The sequence below is a fragment of the Carassius auratus genome, chromosome 46 (genome assembly GCF_003368295.1).
Source record: "Carassius auratus strain Wakin chromosome 46, ASM336829v1, whole genome shotgun sequence".
Taxonomy (NCBI): Eukaryota; Metazoa; Chordata; class Actinopteri; order Cypriniformes; family Cyprinidae; genus Carassius; species Carassius auratus.
In genome coordinates, this window is record NC_039288.1 from 3,479,991 (window position 1) to 3,497,792 (window position 17,802).

At 35.7% G+C, this 17,802-nt stretch overlaps 1 protein-coding gene across 1 annotated transcript in view; it reads right to left on the bottom strand.

Moving 5' to 3' along the window:
* The window catches only part of LOC113063875 (DNA repair protein RAD50-like), a 7,687-nt gene extending 318 nt beyond the window's left edge, over positions 1-7,369 (bottom strand). The window contains exons 1-5 of the mRNA XM_026234278.1: positions 7,296-7,369; positions 2,337-2,491; positions 1,909-1,992; positions 1,260-1,402; positions 544-729 (exon numbers count right to left, since the gene is read on the bottom strand). Coding sequence (XP_026090063.1) covers positions 544-729; positions 1,260-1,402; positions 1,909-1,992; positions 2,337-2,465 — 542 coding nt within the window. The 5' untranslated portion in view covers positions 2,466-2,491; positions 7,296-7,369. The remainder of the gene's footprint in view (positions 1-543; positions 730-1,259; positions 1,403-1,908; positions 1,993-2,336; positions 2,492-7,295) is intronic.
* Positions 7,370-17,802: the final 10,433 nt, after the last annotated feature.

The window sequence follows — 17,802 nt, forward strand, 5'->3', positions numbered from 1 at the left end:
AATAATTACACAGACATTATTAGTGGGGTTTCGCAAATTAATTCAAGAATGAATCTTTCATTCACATCCACTGTTTCAATCGTAAACATACATACATATATATATATATATATATATATATATATATATATATATATATATATATATGTGTGGATTTTTTTTTCTCAGCTAAGCAAAGATTTAGTATCTCTCCAATAACACATAAATAAACACTCATTTATCGCCACCTACTGGTGTAAGTCTACAGAATTAGAGCTATAGAGTCAAAGTTTTGTTGGCATGGTTGTTGATCATTTACAAAACATACTATATATTGTGTAGATATTAAAAGAACTAATTTTCCTAGATAAAATATATTTTGAGATAAAATCCTGCCTAGTTAATAAAAAAAAAAAATTATTATTATTACTGAAACTAATAATGAGAGGATGTAAAATGAAAACTAAACTATTATGCAAATTGTGGACCTTGAGAAAAAAAAAAAAAACACCTTACTTAAGGAATTAAGCATCCGAGAGAAATCTGTTGTCCAGATAAACGCACCTTGTAGCTGAGAAAATCTCATCAAACTTCTGCTTGAGGGCCTTTCCTTCACTGAGAGGCCAGTTGGACTCTTCTTGGTGGCAGAAGATGACATGGTTGATAACAGCCTTGGAGACGCCCAATGCTGAGATCATCTCACGGTCTATTTCAGCACAATTAAGGATCGGGCTCACTTTCCGTCCACGCCTGACAGCAAGAGAGGTCAAGGCATATTAACATCAAACATGGTCCTTCAAATAAGGACCATAATGTACACATTTCAAAGGCCAAGTAGGAGTCAAATTTGGTGGCGTGAGAAATTTTTTTTTTTGAAAGAAAAAGTTGAAAGTAAATTCCGCACACATTAAATCGATCAGAAGTAACAGTAAAAAAATGTTGTTACAAAATATTTTTATTCCACATAATTATTATTATTTCTTTGTATTCATTAAAGAATCCTGAAGAAAAAAAATAAATAAATGTGTAATTCTTGTCACATGAAATCTTGAGTGGAATACTTGTGACACTGAAGACTGAAGTAATCGCTTTTGCAAATTCAGATTTGCCATCGCAGGAATAAATTATATTTTAAAATATACTCAAATTTAAAACAGCTGCGATAATATCTCACATTAGAACTGTTTAACTGTATTTTTTATCTAATAAAGACTTTGTGAGTGTAAGAGACCATTTATAAATATGTACAAAATCTTACAGACCCCGCATGTTCAACCTACTCAATGACACCACCATGAGATTTAAACTCAGCTTTCTTGCCCTTCTGTATGCTTTGCATAAACCTCTCGATTGCCACAGGATCGCCATTCACGTCTCTAAAATGGAGTCTGATCTTTGCTTTTACATCTGTCTCATGAACATCCTACAACAGACCAACATAAAAAAAAAGAAAAGAAAGTGACGTGACATATAAAGCCCATCCAAAGTGCACACACACAGCAGTGAACACACACCTGGTGCTGTTAACACTATAAAAACAGTGTGAACCCTCCCAGCTCTAGCATGGACAATATGAATTAATGTTTGCAAGCTTGCAAAAGTTGAATAAAAGTCCGTTCACACAAAGGACAATAACTAAGTTATACAAAATTATTCTGTTAAGATAATACACACCACACCACAACTACAACGATAACGGCATAGAGGAATAATATCATTAGAATCACCTTAAAATTGTATTTATTTATTTTTTCAGCTGAAAAAAAATAAATCATTGACAGTCAATCAGAATCCATCCTACTTTAAAGAGCTTGAGCATTTAGAGTGGCTATTTATAATAAACAGATCTTTATATAGTTATGGTGGAATGGGCCTTAAGATTAGCAAATCTGCGGTTTCTTTATCGCATTACTCCTGTCAAGCACCTACTTTTGGATCATGGACAAATGTGTTTTCTTTGCTTCCTGGTGGAAAGACTCCTGAAGTTATGTACTTGAGACACTCAATTATGGTCTGCAAAGTCATAAAAAGAAATGTTTCATATATTTGACATAATATATATTTTTTTATTTTTTAGAGCTTAATTACATTATTTTTGTTAAGTATAATTTAAATATAAACACACTGTTAACAAAAAAAAATATATATATAAATATATATATATATATATATATATATATATATATATATTTATAAAATATATATATATATATATATATATATATATATATATATTTATAAAATATATAAATATAATATTTATTTTGTATTGCTTATGTAATACTTCAACATAAAAGCATTTTTTTTTCTTTTTTCTTTTTTACATTATATCAGCATAAAGACAGGAGTTTACAAACCGTTTTGCCAGCTCCATTAGGTCCCACAAGGACCGTCAGAGGCCTGAAGAAGGTGATCACTTGTTCGTCTTTATCCTCAACTCCAAAACTCCTTACTCCCAGGATATTCATCTTTTCAATCTTAGACATTTTGGACCAGTTCTTTGACTTGTAGCCTTGAAATTATATACAATTAAGTGCAGTGAAAATCCAGTGAAGTTAAATATACTTGCAAGCAGCAACTATGGGACCAAGCACTACAGAAGCAAGCATAAGACAAACTGCAGAAATGGCAGCCATTTTAGGATGATTGTAGTCAAAACGGCTGAAACCCCGAAAATACAACTCTGGTAACATGATTTATTGGCTTATAACTTTTGACCAATAAGTTGGCCCTGTTAATAAATCGATGTGGTTTGTTTTGTGTAAGTTGACAATGGCACACACAAAGAAAGCATTGCAGAGATACAGTCTCAAGTATCATTTCGACATCATGCCTCAAATTCTTGTTGTAGTATGTGGAAACGGTTTTGTCTACCAACACAAAATTCATTTTTGTCAGAATGGTCTGAAGATGGTATGGTCTGAAAAATCACACCAACGGTCATGGAGGAGTTCGAAAAAGTAGGTTTTTAAAGAGAATGAGGAAGTTTGGCTGACTATGACAACATTGGTATCACTGCCAATCTATTAATACCAGTCTCATTACAATAGGCAAAAAAACACAGAAAGCTATTAGCATTTATTAGAAATTGCATAATAACTTTTGACCACAAGGTGAAACTGTCTCAAAACTTAAAAAGTATTTTCAGGGCAATGTCTCAATGGCACATAAAAAGTTGCATAATGGTATACCATTGCAGTCGTAAAATATAGTATTTTATATTATAAATATCCATTGTAGTCAATGGCAATTTCATGTTTTGTTCAATTATAGCACCATCAAGAGGCACAATTTGTATGTATCCTTAGAGTGTGCTCATTCATATGTAGGTATGTCACATTTGGTGAAAATATCTCATTTTGTTTTGGAGTTATAGGAAGATAGACATTGATGGCCAACTTTGTTTACATTTGCTTGCCATTTACAATCAAGATTTTGGCAAGTGCGCATTATCATATAGCTGGCATACTAGGATTCTCAATTCTCTATGGTGGTTTCGTGTCGATCGGAGTAAGCCATTTTCCCAGGATGGGTCTTTGCCAGGATTTTTGTATTGCCTAAAATATCCAGATTTTGGCTGTTTTTGCTGTGAAGATCGATCATTGTATGACATTCATAAGAGCTATAGAGAGCAGAGCAGACTGCTCCTTATGCATTCAAATCACTCTCTTGGTACTATGGTGTCATACAATGATCGGTGCGCAGCGACGCTTCAAGTTGAATAAACAAACAAACACCTAACATACGTGTATTTGCATTGCTTTGATCATTCTCTGTAGATCTCACCTTCTCACACTCCACGATTGGTTGATTATGTACCATACCTGCATGTTATTGGTCAAACTACTTTGGATATTTTAGGCAATATAGATAGTGGCTATGAAGTTAATTTAAGGCCAAAATGATTTGCAGACACAAGGTAAGAGTTGTGGAAGTGTACATAAGAATTGCAAGCATAAATTAAATTTGAAATATAATCAAAATAAAATAATTTCAAGCGTAAGAAAAAAAAAAAATATTTGAAGCATTTTACTGTTACTCATGAGTGTGAAACTGCAGCTTCATGCTAAAGCAAAATAAATATGCATTCTTCTGACTTCCATTTTTCCACGCTTACACTTTTGGCACTTTGTTTAAACCAAAAGATGTTCAAAAGCACAGCATGTGATTGCAGTGATTACAGTGATTTGCAAGTGAAAACAACCGTTTAAAGAACTGCACAATGGATCGACTGAACAGTATATGTAATAAAACAAACTGTTGCAAATGTCTAGACAACTGTTTGTGCAGGTGGGGTAAAAAGTTCTGGAAATAAACCGGTATTTACAGCTCCATCTTTCTTTTCTCTGCGCTTACAATTTTGGCACAATTCTATCACTATAACTGAGTTTTGTAAGCGTTAGGGGGAGGGCGGGTCCACCACCTACTTGTAGCCAATCAAATGAGGCTTTTGCTGACTCTCCATTTACTCTTATCTGATTGGGTCAATAAACAAATCTGCCAAAACATTAATCTTAATTTCGTTCCGGATCGTTCTTGCTGTCAGAATGGTACTTTTAATGTACAGTCAACGAGTAAATATACAATAACTTCATTAGAATATGATACTTTTTAAGTTGTGTACCATTAGACCAGACTCCCATGTGTTTATACTGAATTGTTAGTTGGTGTTAACATTATTAGATTGGTTTGACTTTACAGACCACGTCTCTGTTTATGGAAACACTCAATTGTATATTTAGAGATTTTGGTATTGATTTTGATTAATTTAATGTAACTGATCAAGCTACTATATAAAAAGCCAGTATGAGCAACAAATGCTTTCTTTGTATGTTTTATATGTTTATTATGTACAGAGCTAAAGTCTGGTGGTTAAACAATGGTTTACAGATGATAAATGGTGCATAAGTTTCCACTAAGTTAGAGATAATGAACATTTTTATAATATTTAGTCAAATCCCCTTAAATTTCAACATTGTAAAGTAAAAAAAAAAAAAAGTATATATAGAGGTTGCATTTCAGCCCAATCCCAACGGCCCCCGACCGATCCATCAATTAGTGATGAAAGAATTGCCGCGCTGGTGGAAACAACATGAGACCGTGCTACTGCGACTGTCAAGATCGCCTCGACAGTGTTTTCCTGCAGCAGTAGCAGTGCCAATGGTGCAGCTGAACAGTTCTGCGTTCAAATACAGGCAATAGGCTTAAGCTTGTCGCAAAGCGCCTGCAAAAGTAATTACCATACATGTGACAGGGAAATAGTAAGGAGACATTTTAATCATTTACTAATAAACTAGTGTTTTCTGAGTCTCTGTCGCAAGGATGAAGTTGCCAAGCCTGACTCGCCATCTTCTCATTAGACGCGCCTTTAGAGAGAAGTGCATCTTTACGGATTATAAACAGTTTTTGTTTTCATTGTTGATATTGTGATTGCACACAATTAGACCCTTTGCAGTTACGAAAGATGGATTACTCTTACATTTCTGAGCAAAAATGATGGTGTATCCACTGAAAAAATGCAAGTGATCACGCTGGTGCCTCCATGTCCTGAAGCATCAACTATTGGATATAGCGCACATTTATCGAGTCTAACGTTTAAACATTGTTATATGCTTGAACTCTTTAATAGCTATAGATTTTATTTTAGGAAAGTCGTGATGATTTTAGAAGGCTAAATTGATCAAACATGGGCTCACTGTCTGCCGCTGGCCACTTGGTCTTTACTTAAAAAAATAAAAATAAAAAAATAAAAAAAAACCTGAAACTTATATTTAACAAAATGTACAAAAAAAAAGGCTCCAAAATTATTATTTTTTTATTACCTTAACTAAATTAATAATTAAACGAAATATAATCATTTAGCTATTACATACAAACTGAACTATTTTAATAGCTGAACCAGTAGTAAAAGCTGTTTAGGGACTGTTTAGCTGTTCAACTCAGACACTAGAGCATCCCTTCATTCAGACACATTGGAAGAACTGATCATAATCAGTGTAGAGGGGCCAAGTCTGGAAGATTGTGCTGCTAGAGAGAGTGTGGCTAGCTGGTTTAGCCAAGGCCAAGGATCAAGAAGGCCAAACCACAGGAGTTGGTCATCCGAGGGGCATGTGACTGCAATGGAGGATAGCCATGAGATGTTCAGTTTGAAGCCCTTACAACACTTAATTTAGATGTTCTTTTTATTTCATTTATCTTGAGATGTTTTAAGTTTACTGTGGCAGAGGGGGGGCGTGGTTTAGCGAAGTCTGCAGCGGGAGAGAGGATCAGGAGACGAGCGGTAAGTGAGTGGTTTGGGCAGAAATTATTATCACCTGTTTCTTGTTCTAGTAATTGGCGTGGAGAGGGTATAAAACGCCAGGAGAGATGGAAGCAAGTGAGAGAGAGTGGGACTGCTGACGGAAGCCGAGACCGGAAACCGGAAACCGGAAACCGGAAGCCGGAAGCCGGAAAGCGAAAGCACCAAGTGAACGCAGCAAAATAGAAGTCACCATATGGTGTTAGGAAACGTTTGATTTATTTTGTGTTAATAAATATACATAAGCAGTCCAGCCGACCCCTTGTCCTCTTCCTTACCCACACGAACTCACAACATTTACCTTTAAGCTCAGTGAAGCACTTTAAGCACCAACACTTTTTCAGTAAGTTACATTTATTGTAGAATTGTGCTTCAAATAAAGAACTTTATGTTGACCAGATTGTTAGTTAATCATTTAGGCTACAAGTCAATATTACCTATATGGACAATGAACAGATTTTTTTTTAAGTGAACATTTAAAACTGCAGTGTTAAATGCGATCCGGTCGAAAATTTGGGTGCACCTGACTTTTGTGCTGGTGCACCGAAGAAAAAGTTAGGTGCATCACTGCAGAAAGTTAGTCTTGAGCCCTGTAAGTGTAACAGTAAAATGCTGCAAATATATTTTCTAACACTTGAAACGCGATTTAAACAAAGCTTATCCTGCGCATACAAATTTAATTTACGCTTACAGTCTTAGGTACCCTTCCACAACTCTTACCCTGCGTATGCAAATATTTTTGGCATTAAATTACCTCCATAGTTCTATGGGCTGCCATAGACTCGCGGCGGAAGAATTAGAAGGAATAATGCTAACGGATACAATATGTGCCAGTTGCACCTTCGGTGCTTGGCCCCTAATTAAAGTTAGATAGTACAAAATAACTACTTAGACAAGGGGCATATGCAGGTTTATAATACATTCACATAATAATTATGCAGTTGTTCTAGAATGCTGTAGTTCTAATAAATGTGTAAAAAACATTAATATAGAATAGCATAAAGTTTAAATAAAATACCTCACACAGGATAAATAAAGCCGTAAAATCCACGTAAACAGAAGTTCCGGTTTGTTTTGATTGCACGCACTCATATGTTTCCCGTGACGGCGCAGTGACGTGCTTCCGCATTAAACTAACTGTCACATAAAACTACAAATCCCAAAATGCACAGTGGTGGTTTTCTTTTACAACGACTACGTTAAATACAAGTAATTCTATTTATAATCACATAATATTGGAAAATAAACGATATCCACTTATTTGCTCCGAAGCCACAGCTGTGGTCATAAAGTGCAATTTAATTTAATTAACTTGTCTTGATTTTACTGAAATAATACAGCTGAATAATCAAAAATGGTATTTTGAAGTAGTAGCTCAGCTCATTAAAACATTAGAAATTTTTGTCTTAAGATGCAACTTTTGAGGAAAACGCCTAGTCAATTAATCAATATTAAACACTGACACTACCAAAGTTAGGTTTGTAAATATGGCCCTGAAAAACATTAAGCATGTGTGAAGTGGTCAGACTGTTTCACTCTTCAAGGATTTCAAAGGCTTGAGGTGGACCTGCAGACTTCCCCACACAATCGCTCAGATCTGCACAACCTTCCTTCTCATGCTGATTCTTGGCTGTAAGTACTTTAAAGCTGGATCTACGTGATTTAATTTAATCCTGGCAATTTGAAGCCAGTGTAAAGTTTGACGCGTGTTCTTTGCTGGTCCGTGCAGTCACATTTGAAATCACGGTGGCTTGTCAAAACGACAGAATGTCGTTAATTTGTGACAATTTATTCTAATTTACTATTTTTTTTTATCCAATTACAATCAGCGTGATTTTGGCATAGTCTGCTGTTTATATTCACATTTATCTGGAGAGCAGATACCTCCATTGAATGTTTATTGTCGCTGTTATACCACATCCGTCCACTGCGTGGCGGTGTTTCGCTGCTGTTGGATAAGTGTAAGGCTGTTCAGTGTAGTTCTAAGTAGGTTGCAGTTTTTCTAAGTAGGTTTATAGAAAATGGAGATTATCAAATGGCACTTAACATGAAAAAGAAGAGGCACTATATATTTAATGGCATTTATTTATGGCAAAGCTTAATTTTCAGCAGCCATTAGCAAAAAGGCATTTTAAATGGAACATAAATTTGAGTAATACACAATATTACTGTTTTGATTGTATTGCTTAATCAAATAAATGCAGCTTTGCTGAGCATAAGAGACATATTTTTAGATTTTCACACACACACACACACACATATGTGTGTGTATGTATTATTTATTTATTATTACTAATACTGTATGTTGTTTTCCTTTGTAGCATTGCAACAGATGGGTAAGGGGGATGACGCTATACGTGAGGCACTTTATCACCTTCGAGACCTCATGGATTATGCACATCTCTTAAAATTTGTATGTACTATGCTTTACGAACATATTCATGACATCTTATTTTCTGCATTTACACTATTAATAATCATTCATTTCTGCATCCTTCAAAGAACTTGAATGTGATATACATACCGAATGTGCACATTGACAGCGGGGAGGTGAGTTTCCGGCACACACACACACAAAAAAAAGACATTTGTGTGTCGAGATCTCATATACTTGAGCAAGACAGGCCTGTTTTCTTGCAGATGTGCAGCTGTAAAGAGTTCATTGCTCAAGAGCTTCTGAAGACATTAGTTTCAGCAGAAATCACCGGTCAGGACGCTGCTGTTGAACCACGCACAGCCCTCAGACTCTTACAGCACAATATCAGATTTCTCCTCCAGGATTCGGTAAGTGATTTCTCTCAGATGTGTTTTGGAAACTGGGCCAATTATATATTCAGGTATGTTGGATTTCTATGGATTCACACTGTATTTTTTTTCTTCTCTGTTATTTTGCAAGATCGGTGAACACTGTCTAAAAGACAAAGTCATGGTTCGCAAGCCTGATTTGAGGATTAATCAAGAGCTGTTCATTCGTCGATGTTTCACATTTTTCCAGGATTGGATGTCCAGATGCACAAGCAGCAGTGACTTTTGATGCATTCACTTTGGCTTCTATCAAGTTGATTGTATTAAGTAACGATTTAAATATCTATTACTTTTATAAAAGTCTTGACAGGATGACCTAAAAGTTGAAATCTAATATTGATAAATGCTTTCAACCACGTTACTACTATTGCAATAAATAATAATGTGTGACCATGAAGCTTTTTTTGTCATGCTGTCAATGCACTTTATTTATTTAGATAACTTACTGATAGTAAAGTTGGCAGGGGGACAGATTTAATATAGAATTCTTATATAGATCCAGAGGAAGTACATCATGAAAGCAAGGTAACAGCTCCATTCAACGTTCATCAGTGTGTCAGTATGGTGACTTTTGTTTGTTAACCATTAAAAACAACAGGGTGCCTTTGCCTATGGGACAAGTAAATGCAATGTACAAAATATATAAAGGCATACAGTACCTTTAGCCGTGAATCCAGCACATAAACAGTCCCTGAAAAAAAAAGAATAATAATAAGCGCAGAGAGGTGAAGTGCGATGCGTGGGCGGAAAGTTATTTTGAGGTGGGTTGGGAAGCAAATCAGCTGGATCCGTGGGGAATGGGAAGGTTTCTAGCAGACACTTCACAGCTCTGTTACACAGAAGAGAGGCAGTGAGAGAGAAGGCAGCTCAGCAACGATTTAACAAGCTTCAGCTAAGACAGATGCTATCTTTCCCTGCCCTGACTCTACATGTGGAGATAGTCTGAAAAAAACAGGGCATGTGATTAAACACCCAGTTGATTGTGTCATCTTACAGTCATCTGACCGTAAGATTCAATATCTACTGAAAAACAAGCATTGTAGTCATTAGCAAGAAGAAAAGGTATAATATTAGTGCTCACCAATTCTGTATAAAAAAAAAAAATAGAGAGGAATCAATATTGTGAAATATTATTCCAAGTGTTATCTACTGTAATAAAGTTTAATGTAGTCCTGTGATGGCATTCTAATATGCTGATCAGGGATTATTATTATTATTATTATTATTATTTTTTTTTAGCAGTATTGAAAACAGAGCTGCAGAAAATAGTTATTTTTTTCTTGCAGAATATTAGCATTAATCTTTTCTTCATCCCATTCACTATTTTTTTTCTCCCTCTCAAAACAGTACTGTGCTAAATGGGAAAACATTTGTCTTTGATCTCACAACCTTGACAGTAGATTCAATAGATATGTTTATGTCTCATGCACAGTGCAGTAACGGAGAGATTATATGGAGGGGAATCTGAGAGTGTAAAACAATTTAAATACTGAGGATATCGACTTTAAAATTGTCCAAATGAATTATTAGCAATACATATTACTAATCAAAAAATTAAGTTTTGATATATTCATGGTAGGAAATTTACTAAATATATCCATGGAACATGATCTTTACTTAATAGCCTAATGATTTTGGCATTAAAGAAAAATCGATAATTTTAAAAAGGCCTTACAGTTAAAAGCCAATAACATTTTAAAAGAGGCCTTAAATTAAAGAACAGTGAATGAACCAATCATCTCTTTTCTCTAAAATGCACATGCTCATTAGCGCTACAGGTCTGAAAATAGAATTGATTTGCATGGTTTCAATGTAAATAGAACGTAAACTTGACCAAAAGTTTGAAGATGCAAGAAGATGTTACAACACTGAAACGATGAAGACTGCAGATTTTGAATGTTTAATTGCGACATCTGTAGCGTATTTCCTTTGGGCACGATTTGAGATTTTTTGATAAACAACAGCCAACAGCATGGTTTAAATATTAGATTGAAAGAGAAGAGAATCCCTCCGAAATCATCTTAGTTACTCTTTCAGAGTGTAGATCTGATCTGCTGTGAAACTCCCTGTTAAAAAAAAAAAAAAAAAAAAAAAAACCCACTGATAATAAGGGCTTTTACTTTGATTGAATAAATGATAACTTTAAATGGCAGGCCACATGTTCACGCTGACCTAATGTTGAAACTTTTTGATGTAAGACCCAGCAGCAGCTAGCAAAGTGACCATTTCACTTGTTATCAGAATGATTGCTGTTTTTTCTTCATTCTGGTTAGAGAGATATAGCAAAGCATCTGAACCAGATTCTGCAGCCAGAGAGATCATTCAGGATGAATTGTAATCTGAAAGAAGGAAAGGACGAATGAAAGAGGTCAGTAGTGTAGTTACAGTTAAATTGGCTATATGACCCCATATTCAATGCGCACTCTCCACTTGAATTCCTGCCAAATGCTCTTTGCCGTCACATGATATTTGTTGTCACATGATTCGTGGCTATTTTTAAGCATGTTCAAATGCATAGAGAAGATCGAGCAAACGGAACAACCTCCAGCCTAAAGGCCCAAAATACATGTTGCATTTGCTATAGACAATCAAATGTGTCCTTGTCATATACAGCAGTAATACAAATGTTTAAAAAAAAGCAATTGATTTACTGTAAATCCTCAAAATGCTTGCTTTCAATTTTCATCATTCCCTGTTGTTTGGTTTCCTTGAAATCGTCTCAAGCAAAAACTTGTCAATTCTCATCTGGAAATGCTTGGCGAAGCGAGAAATTAAACATAGTGCTCAATCTCGGAACAAGATTGATTCATTGGTGGCAGAGACGTACAGTATTAGCTGGCCAAGTGAAGGGAAGAAAATCAATACACAGTATTTCAAAGTTTTCAAAATAAAATATGTCTGGATCACATTGGACCAATTGGACCATCTTTTAAAAGTGTGAACTGGTGTATATTGGATTGGCGGAAATGTCAGTCAAAACATCAAAGTTGAAATGGCTGATGATTTAAACGGCAAGGTCACTTGTTCACCACACAGCCTCAAGTCAAATGCAGACCGGTTGCTGTTTGAAATGCGGCCCCCCTTCATCTATCCAATTTAGCAAACATTAAAATGGTAGAGAGGAGTTTGATTAAATTGCTCTCCCACCCTGTGTGCCTTTGGCCTGCTAATGGACCTGTCTGCATCACTTTGCTATTCTAATGACATATACTCTGAAAAAGTAGCTGCCTTTGAAAAGTCTTCTTGTTGTGGGTTGCCAGGAAAGTTGTAGCTTCTGTCACTCTCTATCTCTCGTTGCTGATAATTACTTCTGACAACTACATGCCAGTGTGTAGAACATCACCAGGCAGCAGTGTAATTAAGACACCCAGGTCATAATGGAGTCCTGATCCTGAGGACATTTTAAATGAACTCGGTGTCATTAGGGACACTCATTACTTTAGAAACTGTCTATTTTTGCCTCCTCATAGTCCCCAGACTGATTAGAGAGCATGGGCTGTGAGACGAGACAGGGGAAGTCATGTGAAGTGGCTCTTCAATGCAAACAGCAGGTCTAATCTGCTTTCTATTAGAACGTACTCATTTGAGTGTCATGCATGTGTCAGCCACATGGTAAACTGGACTATGAGAGGGAATATGAATTTCACCACTGTCTATCATTTTGACATTTTGATATATATATATATATATATATATATATATATATAAACACACACACACACACACACACACACACACAAACATGTTTGTTTTTGTGAAAAGTGGGGACATCCCATAGGCGTAATGGTTTTTATAATGTAGAAACTGTATATTCTATCGCTCTTCACCAACCCTAACCCTAACCCTCACAGGAAACTTTGTGCATTTTTACTTTCTCAAAAAACCTCATTCTGTATGATTTATAAGCGTTTTGAAAAATGGGGACATGGGTTATGTCCTCATAAGTCACCCTCTCCTTGTAATACCTGTGTCATACCCATGCCATTATACAGAGTTGTGTCCTGATATGTCACAAAAACAAGAGCACACACACACACACACACACCCCGCCCGGCCACTTTATTAGGTACACCTGTTCAATCGCTTGGTAATACAAATAGCTAATCAGCCAATAACATGACAGCAACTCAATGCATTTAGGCAGATGTGGTGAAGATGACTTGCTCAAGTTCAAACCGAGCATCAGAATGGGGAAGATAGGAGATTTAAGTGACTTTGAACGTGGAATGGTTGTTGGTGCCAGACGGGATGGTCTGAGTATTTCAAAAACTGCTGATCTACTGTGGATTTCACGCACAACCATCTCTCGGGTTTACAGAGAATGGTCCGAAAAAGAGAAAATATTCAGTGAGCGGTAGTTGTGTCAAAGAAAATGCCTGTCAGAGGAGAATGGGCAGACTGGTTAGAGATGATAGAAAGGCAACAGCAAGTCAAATAACCACTCAATACAACCAAGGTGTGAAGAACACCATCTCTGAACACACAACACATCGAGCCCTGAAGCAGATGGGCTACAGCAGCAGAAGACCACATCGGGTACCGCTCCTGCCGCTTACTACCAACGGAGCATTGTTTAAACGCCACGGCCTGCCTGAGTATTGTTACTTACCATCTCCACCCCTTTCTACTGATGGCTACTTCCAGCAGGATAATGCACCATGTCACAAAGCTCAAAACAGTCTGACGCTTCTGACTCAATTGATGTAAGTACGTTTTTTATATTTAAATTATTCTAAATAAACCAATATCCCGAGTTCTTCGCTTACTCCTAACAGTAAATTAGGTAAAACAGGAAAAGCATAACATTTCCGTCACAAGCTTGAGGCATTCGACCAATCACAACGTACTGGATAGCTGGCCAATCAGAGCACACCTCGCTTTTTTAGAACAATGAGCTTTGTAAAAATTGATGCTTTCCAGAAAGGTAGGACATAGAGCAGGGATCCTCAAATCTGGACCTCGAGATCCACCCTCCTGCAGAGTTTAGTTCTAACCCTAATCAAACACACCTGAGCATGCTAATCAATGCCAATCAATGTCTTTGGGATAATTAGAGAATCCCAGACAGGTGAGGTTGATCAGGGTTGGAGCTAAACACTGCAGTGCATTGGATATCCAGGGCAAGATTTGAGGAAGGGGGACATAGAGGATAAACAATAATGCACATTATATATAAAATAATGTGTTTTTTAACCTTAAACCACATAAACCCATTGAATTACATCAAATACACAAAATAATCTCCTGCAATGTCATATGACCCTTTTAAGATCTATCTATCTATCTGAATGTATTTATGTACTGTACATGTATATCTCTGTGTGTATATTCATGTCCAGATTTTGTCTTGTAGAGATTAAAAAGTGACCCTGAACAGAGAAAATGCAGAAAATTCCTGACATTATGCTCTTGAAATCCATCCAAGTGACAGGAACGAAATAATGTCAAAAATATAATCATTAGAAGAGCTTAACAAGACCTTCTCAAGGTTACATAAAGCATCACTTTCCTGGTGACACTGAGTAGCCCTTTTTAGGAACGGTTCTTTTTTTTAAACGTACATTTATTGTTTGTGTATCTCAGCTATATTTGACTTGAGCATTATTTTCAGACAACAAGGCTATAAAAACACTGACTTATATTTTAATTTATTTTGTGTGAACAGGAATATTGTCACACGCATCACTCTTATCTAAATCCTGGAGGCAACCTGAGCATGCATCAATCAGATGCTGTTTGAAAATCATCATAGTTGAAGGATCCTAAAGCAAGATTTCAGGTATTGGCGATGTAAAATGAAATATGTAATTGTGATCTGCACACAGAATAAATTTAAAAACAAAATGTATTTATGAATAGTTTATAATATGTTGTGTCTATATTCATGTTTGAGATTTTCTATTTCAAATTATGAAAATAGCTGATGCTTCAATCCTTGATCTTTTTATAATACTTTCTTTAAATTCACAGTAAAACCAGGCATAATTTGACAATATTTCTATGCCAAAACAATTGTTCTATGGAACTTTCTATTAATAGTTATAATAGTAAAAATGGGATATTTTCAGTATAAATATCTAAACATTGAGACGCAACACATAACCCTCTTTTTGATTAATATTTATTATATGATATTACTTGATGCTAAATTAGTGCTGACCTTGTTTCTCAATTAGGTAGCCTATACCTTAATTATAAATATAATCAGTTGTCAATTCTTCTGTTTCAACTTTCTATTCATCAAAGAATTTGCTTAATAACAACTGTATATGTAATAATATTTCACAATATTATATACTAATATTATATAATTAAGTATATATTGTGTGTTTACAGAATGAAATATGAATAAATGTATTGACAAAGATACATTTTGCATTCTTTAACAGCTCACTTTGGAGTGGGATGATAGTCTAATTTGTAGCAGATTTAATTGAATCTTTCATTTGTAGCGGATTTAAATGGAAATATGTTTTATGTATGAGAGTTCAGAGTATAAAACAATAAAAACAATACCTTTAAATATGTTCCTGAATATATTGGCAAGTTTATCTTGCCAGCAATGCCATTTTTCATAAATAAACAGCACTTGCATTAGACTGAACAAGTCAGATTTTTATTTATTTTTTGGTCTAAGGAAAGTGCTAGGCGATATAAACATTATCTGTAAAAATGAAAATGTTGGCAGGAGATCACAGTGCTTTCCCAAGGTTAAAGCAAACATCCGTTAGCAGGCACTGAGGGGAAAATGAATAGCCCTCTCTAGGGAATCTATCCTCTTTAAAATGTGCTCAAGAATACCTCAAGAGAAAAGCGCATCAGGCTGCCTCATGGGCTTTTTATTTTCTTGCCTTTTCGATTAGAGCTCCATTGTGAGCCTCAGGGAAAATCTTCAAAAGGCCATATACAAAGGTTTTCAGCTTGCATCCGAACCAAAAGCCCCATAAAACCACACTCCCAAGTCGTAACTATTAACGGACATGAAACTCGCCACAGTAGTACCGAATGGCCGTTGTGATACAGCAGCTTTCAACTGGAGGTTCAGAATTCAGTGTTGAATCTCTGCACTCGTCTAATACCCGCTGAAGACCTGAGATGTCAAAGAGGATCTGTGGTCCTTGATGTTCCAGGTCATAAGCTTGATCTTGCTTTTAACAGTGGGTGTTAACATGCAATTAGACTCTTTGTATCTCAAAAATGCACTACCTCTAGCCATCTTGGAAGAAATCTTGATGAGAGGAAACATCTGGGTGACACATATGAACCTTTTTTTATTTAAATGAGATCTTTGCTCTTCTTGGTGTCTGAAAGTTTCATTAGACAAGCCAAATGATTAGTGATCCGCCTGACGAGAAAAGCTTAAGTGTTTTGACTCTGTCAGTACAGCAGGTGCAAATAAAGAGGTTGAATAAAATGGTACAAAAATGAACCAAAGTGTGCCAATTACTGCTTTTAAACTTAATGAGAGCAATTGACTATTAAGCTGCAACCGTGCAAAAGTAAAGCTCTGGATATCTCAACACTGCATTTAAAAAATATATTTTCTCATCAGAATGTCTGTCTTTAAGTAAAAATATCTAAACATTGTTGAGATACTTTTAAAAAGCAAAAAGTTAACCCTGTTTCCAATTAATAAAATTAAAAACTAACATGATGCTACATTAGTGCTGACCTAGTTTCTCAGTTAAATAGCCCTTAAATGATAAATATAATTATGAATATTTATCAGTTCTGTTTAAATGAATGCTGTTCTTCTGAACGTTCTATTCAGCAAATAACATAACATTAACAGGTCTCTTCTTGCATTCATTTAGTGCAAAAACACACAATATAACTATTGATAAGTAACTGGCATTACCTATTTGAAAAACTAACTCAGATATTCTCTTGCAAATTAAAAAGTAATGTGTTACTTTGCTAGTTTCTTGAAAAAAGTAATCTGATTACATAACTCGTAATGCGTTACCCCCAACACTGACTTTGGTTAGCATATGATATTTAACATAGAAATGCATAAAATGCATACAAATCTTACCAACCTCAAACCTTTGAATGATACTGTGTGTGTTTATCACTTTGAGTTTGAAGGAGAACATGTCTTTTTATGTATTTTCACACACACACACACACACACACACACACACACACACACACACGCACACACACACACACACACACACACACACACACACACACACACACACACACACACACACACTTGTCTGGTCAGCTATCCTTGTGGGGACTCTCCATAGGCGTAATGGTTGTTATACTGTACAGACCGTATTTCCTATCGCCCTACACCAACCCTACCCCTAAACCTAACCCTCACAGGAAACTTTCTGCATTTTTAGATTTTCAAGAAACTTCATTCTGTGTAATTTATCAGCTTGTTTACCCGTGGGGACCTCAATTTAGGTCCCCACCGTGACACGAGTCCCCATGAGTCTGTGTGTTTTCAGGTTTAAGTCCCCACCAGAATAGAAAAACAAGTACACACACACACACACACACACACATATATATATATATATATATATATATATATATATATATATATATATATATATATATATATATATAACAGGAAATTCTAAGATTGCTCATCACAAATAATTGTGCCTCTGTTATACTCGACGAATTGACTGAACCCATCAATAGCTTTGTGTTTGTCTGTCCTCTCCTGGACATCTTTTTTAGTTCACTGAGCTTCTTGGAAA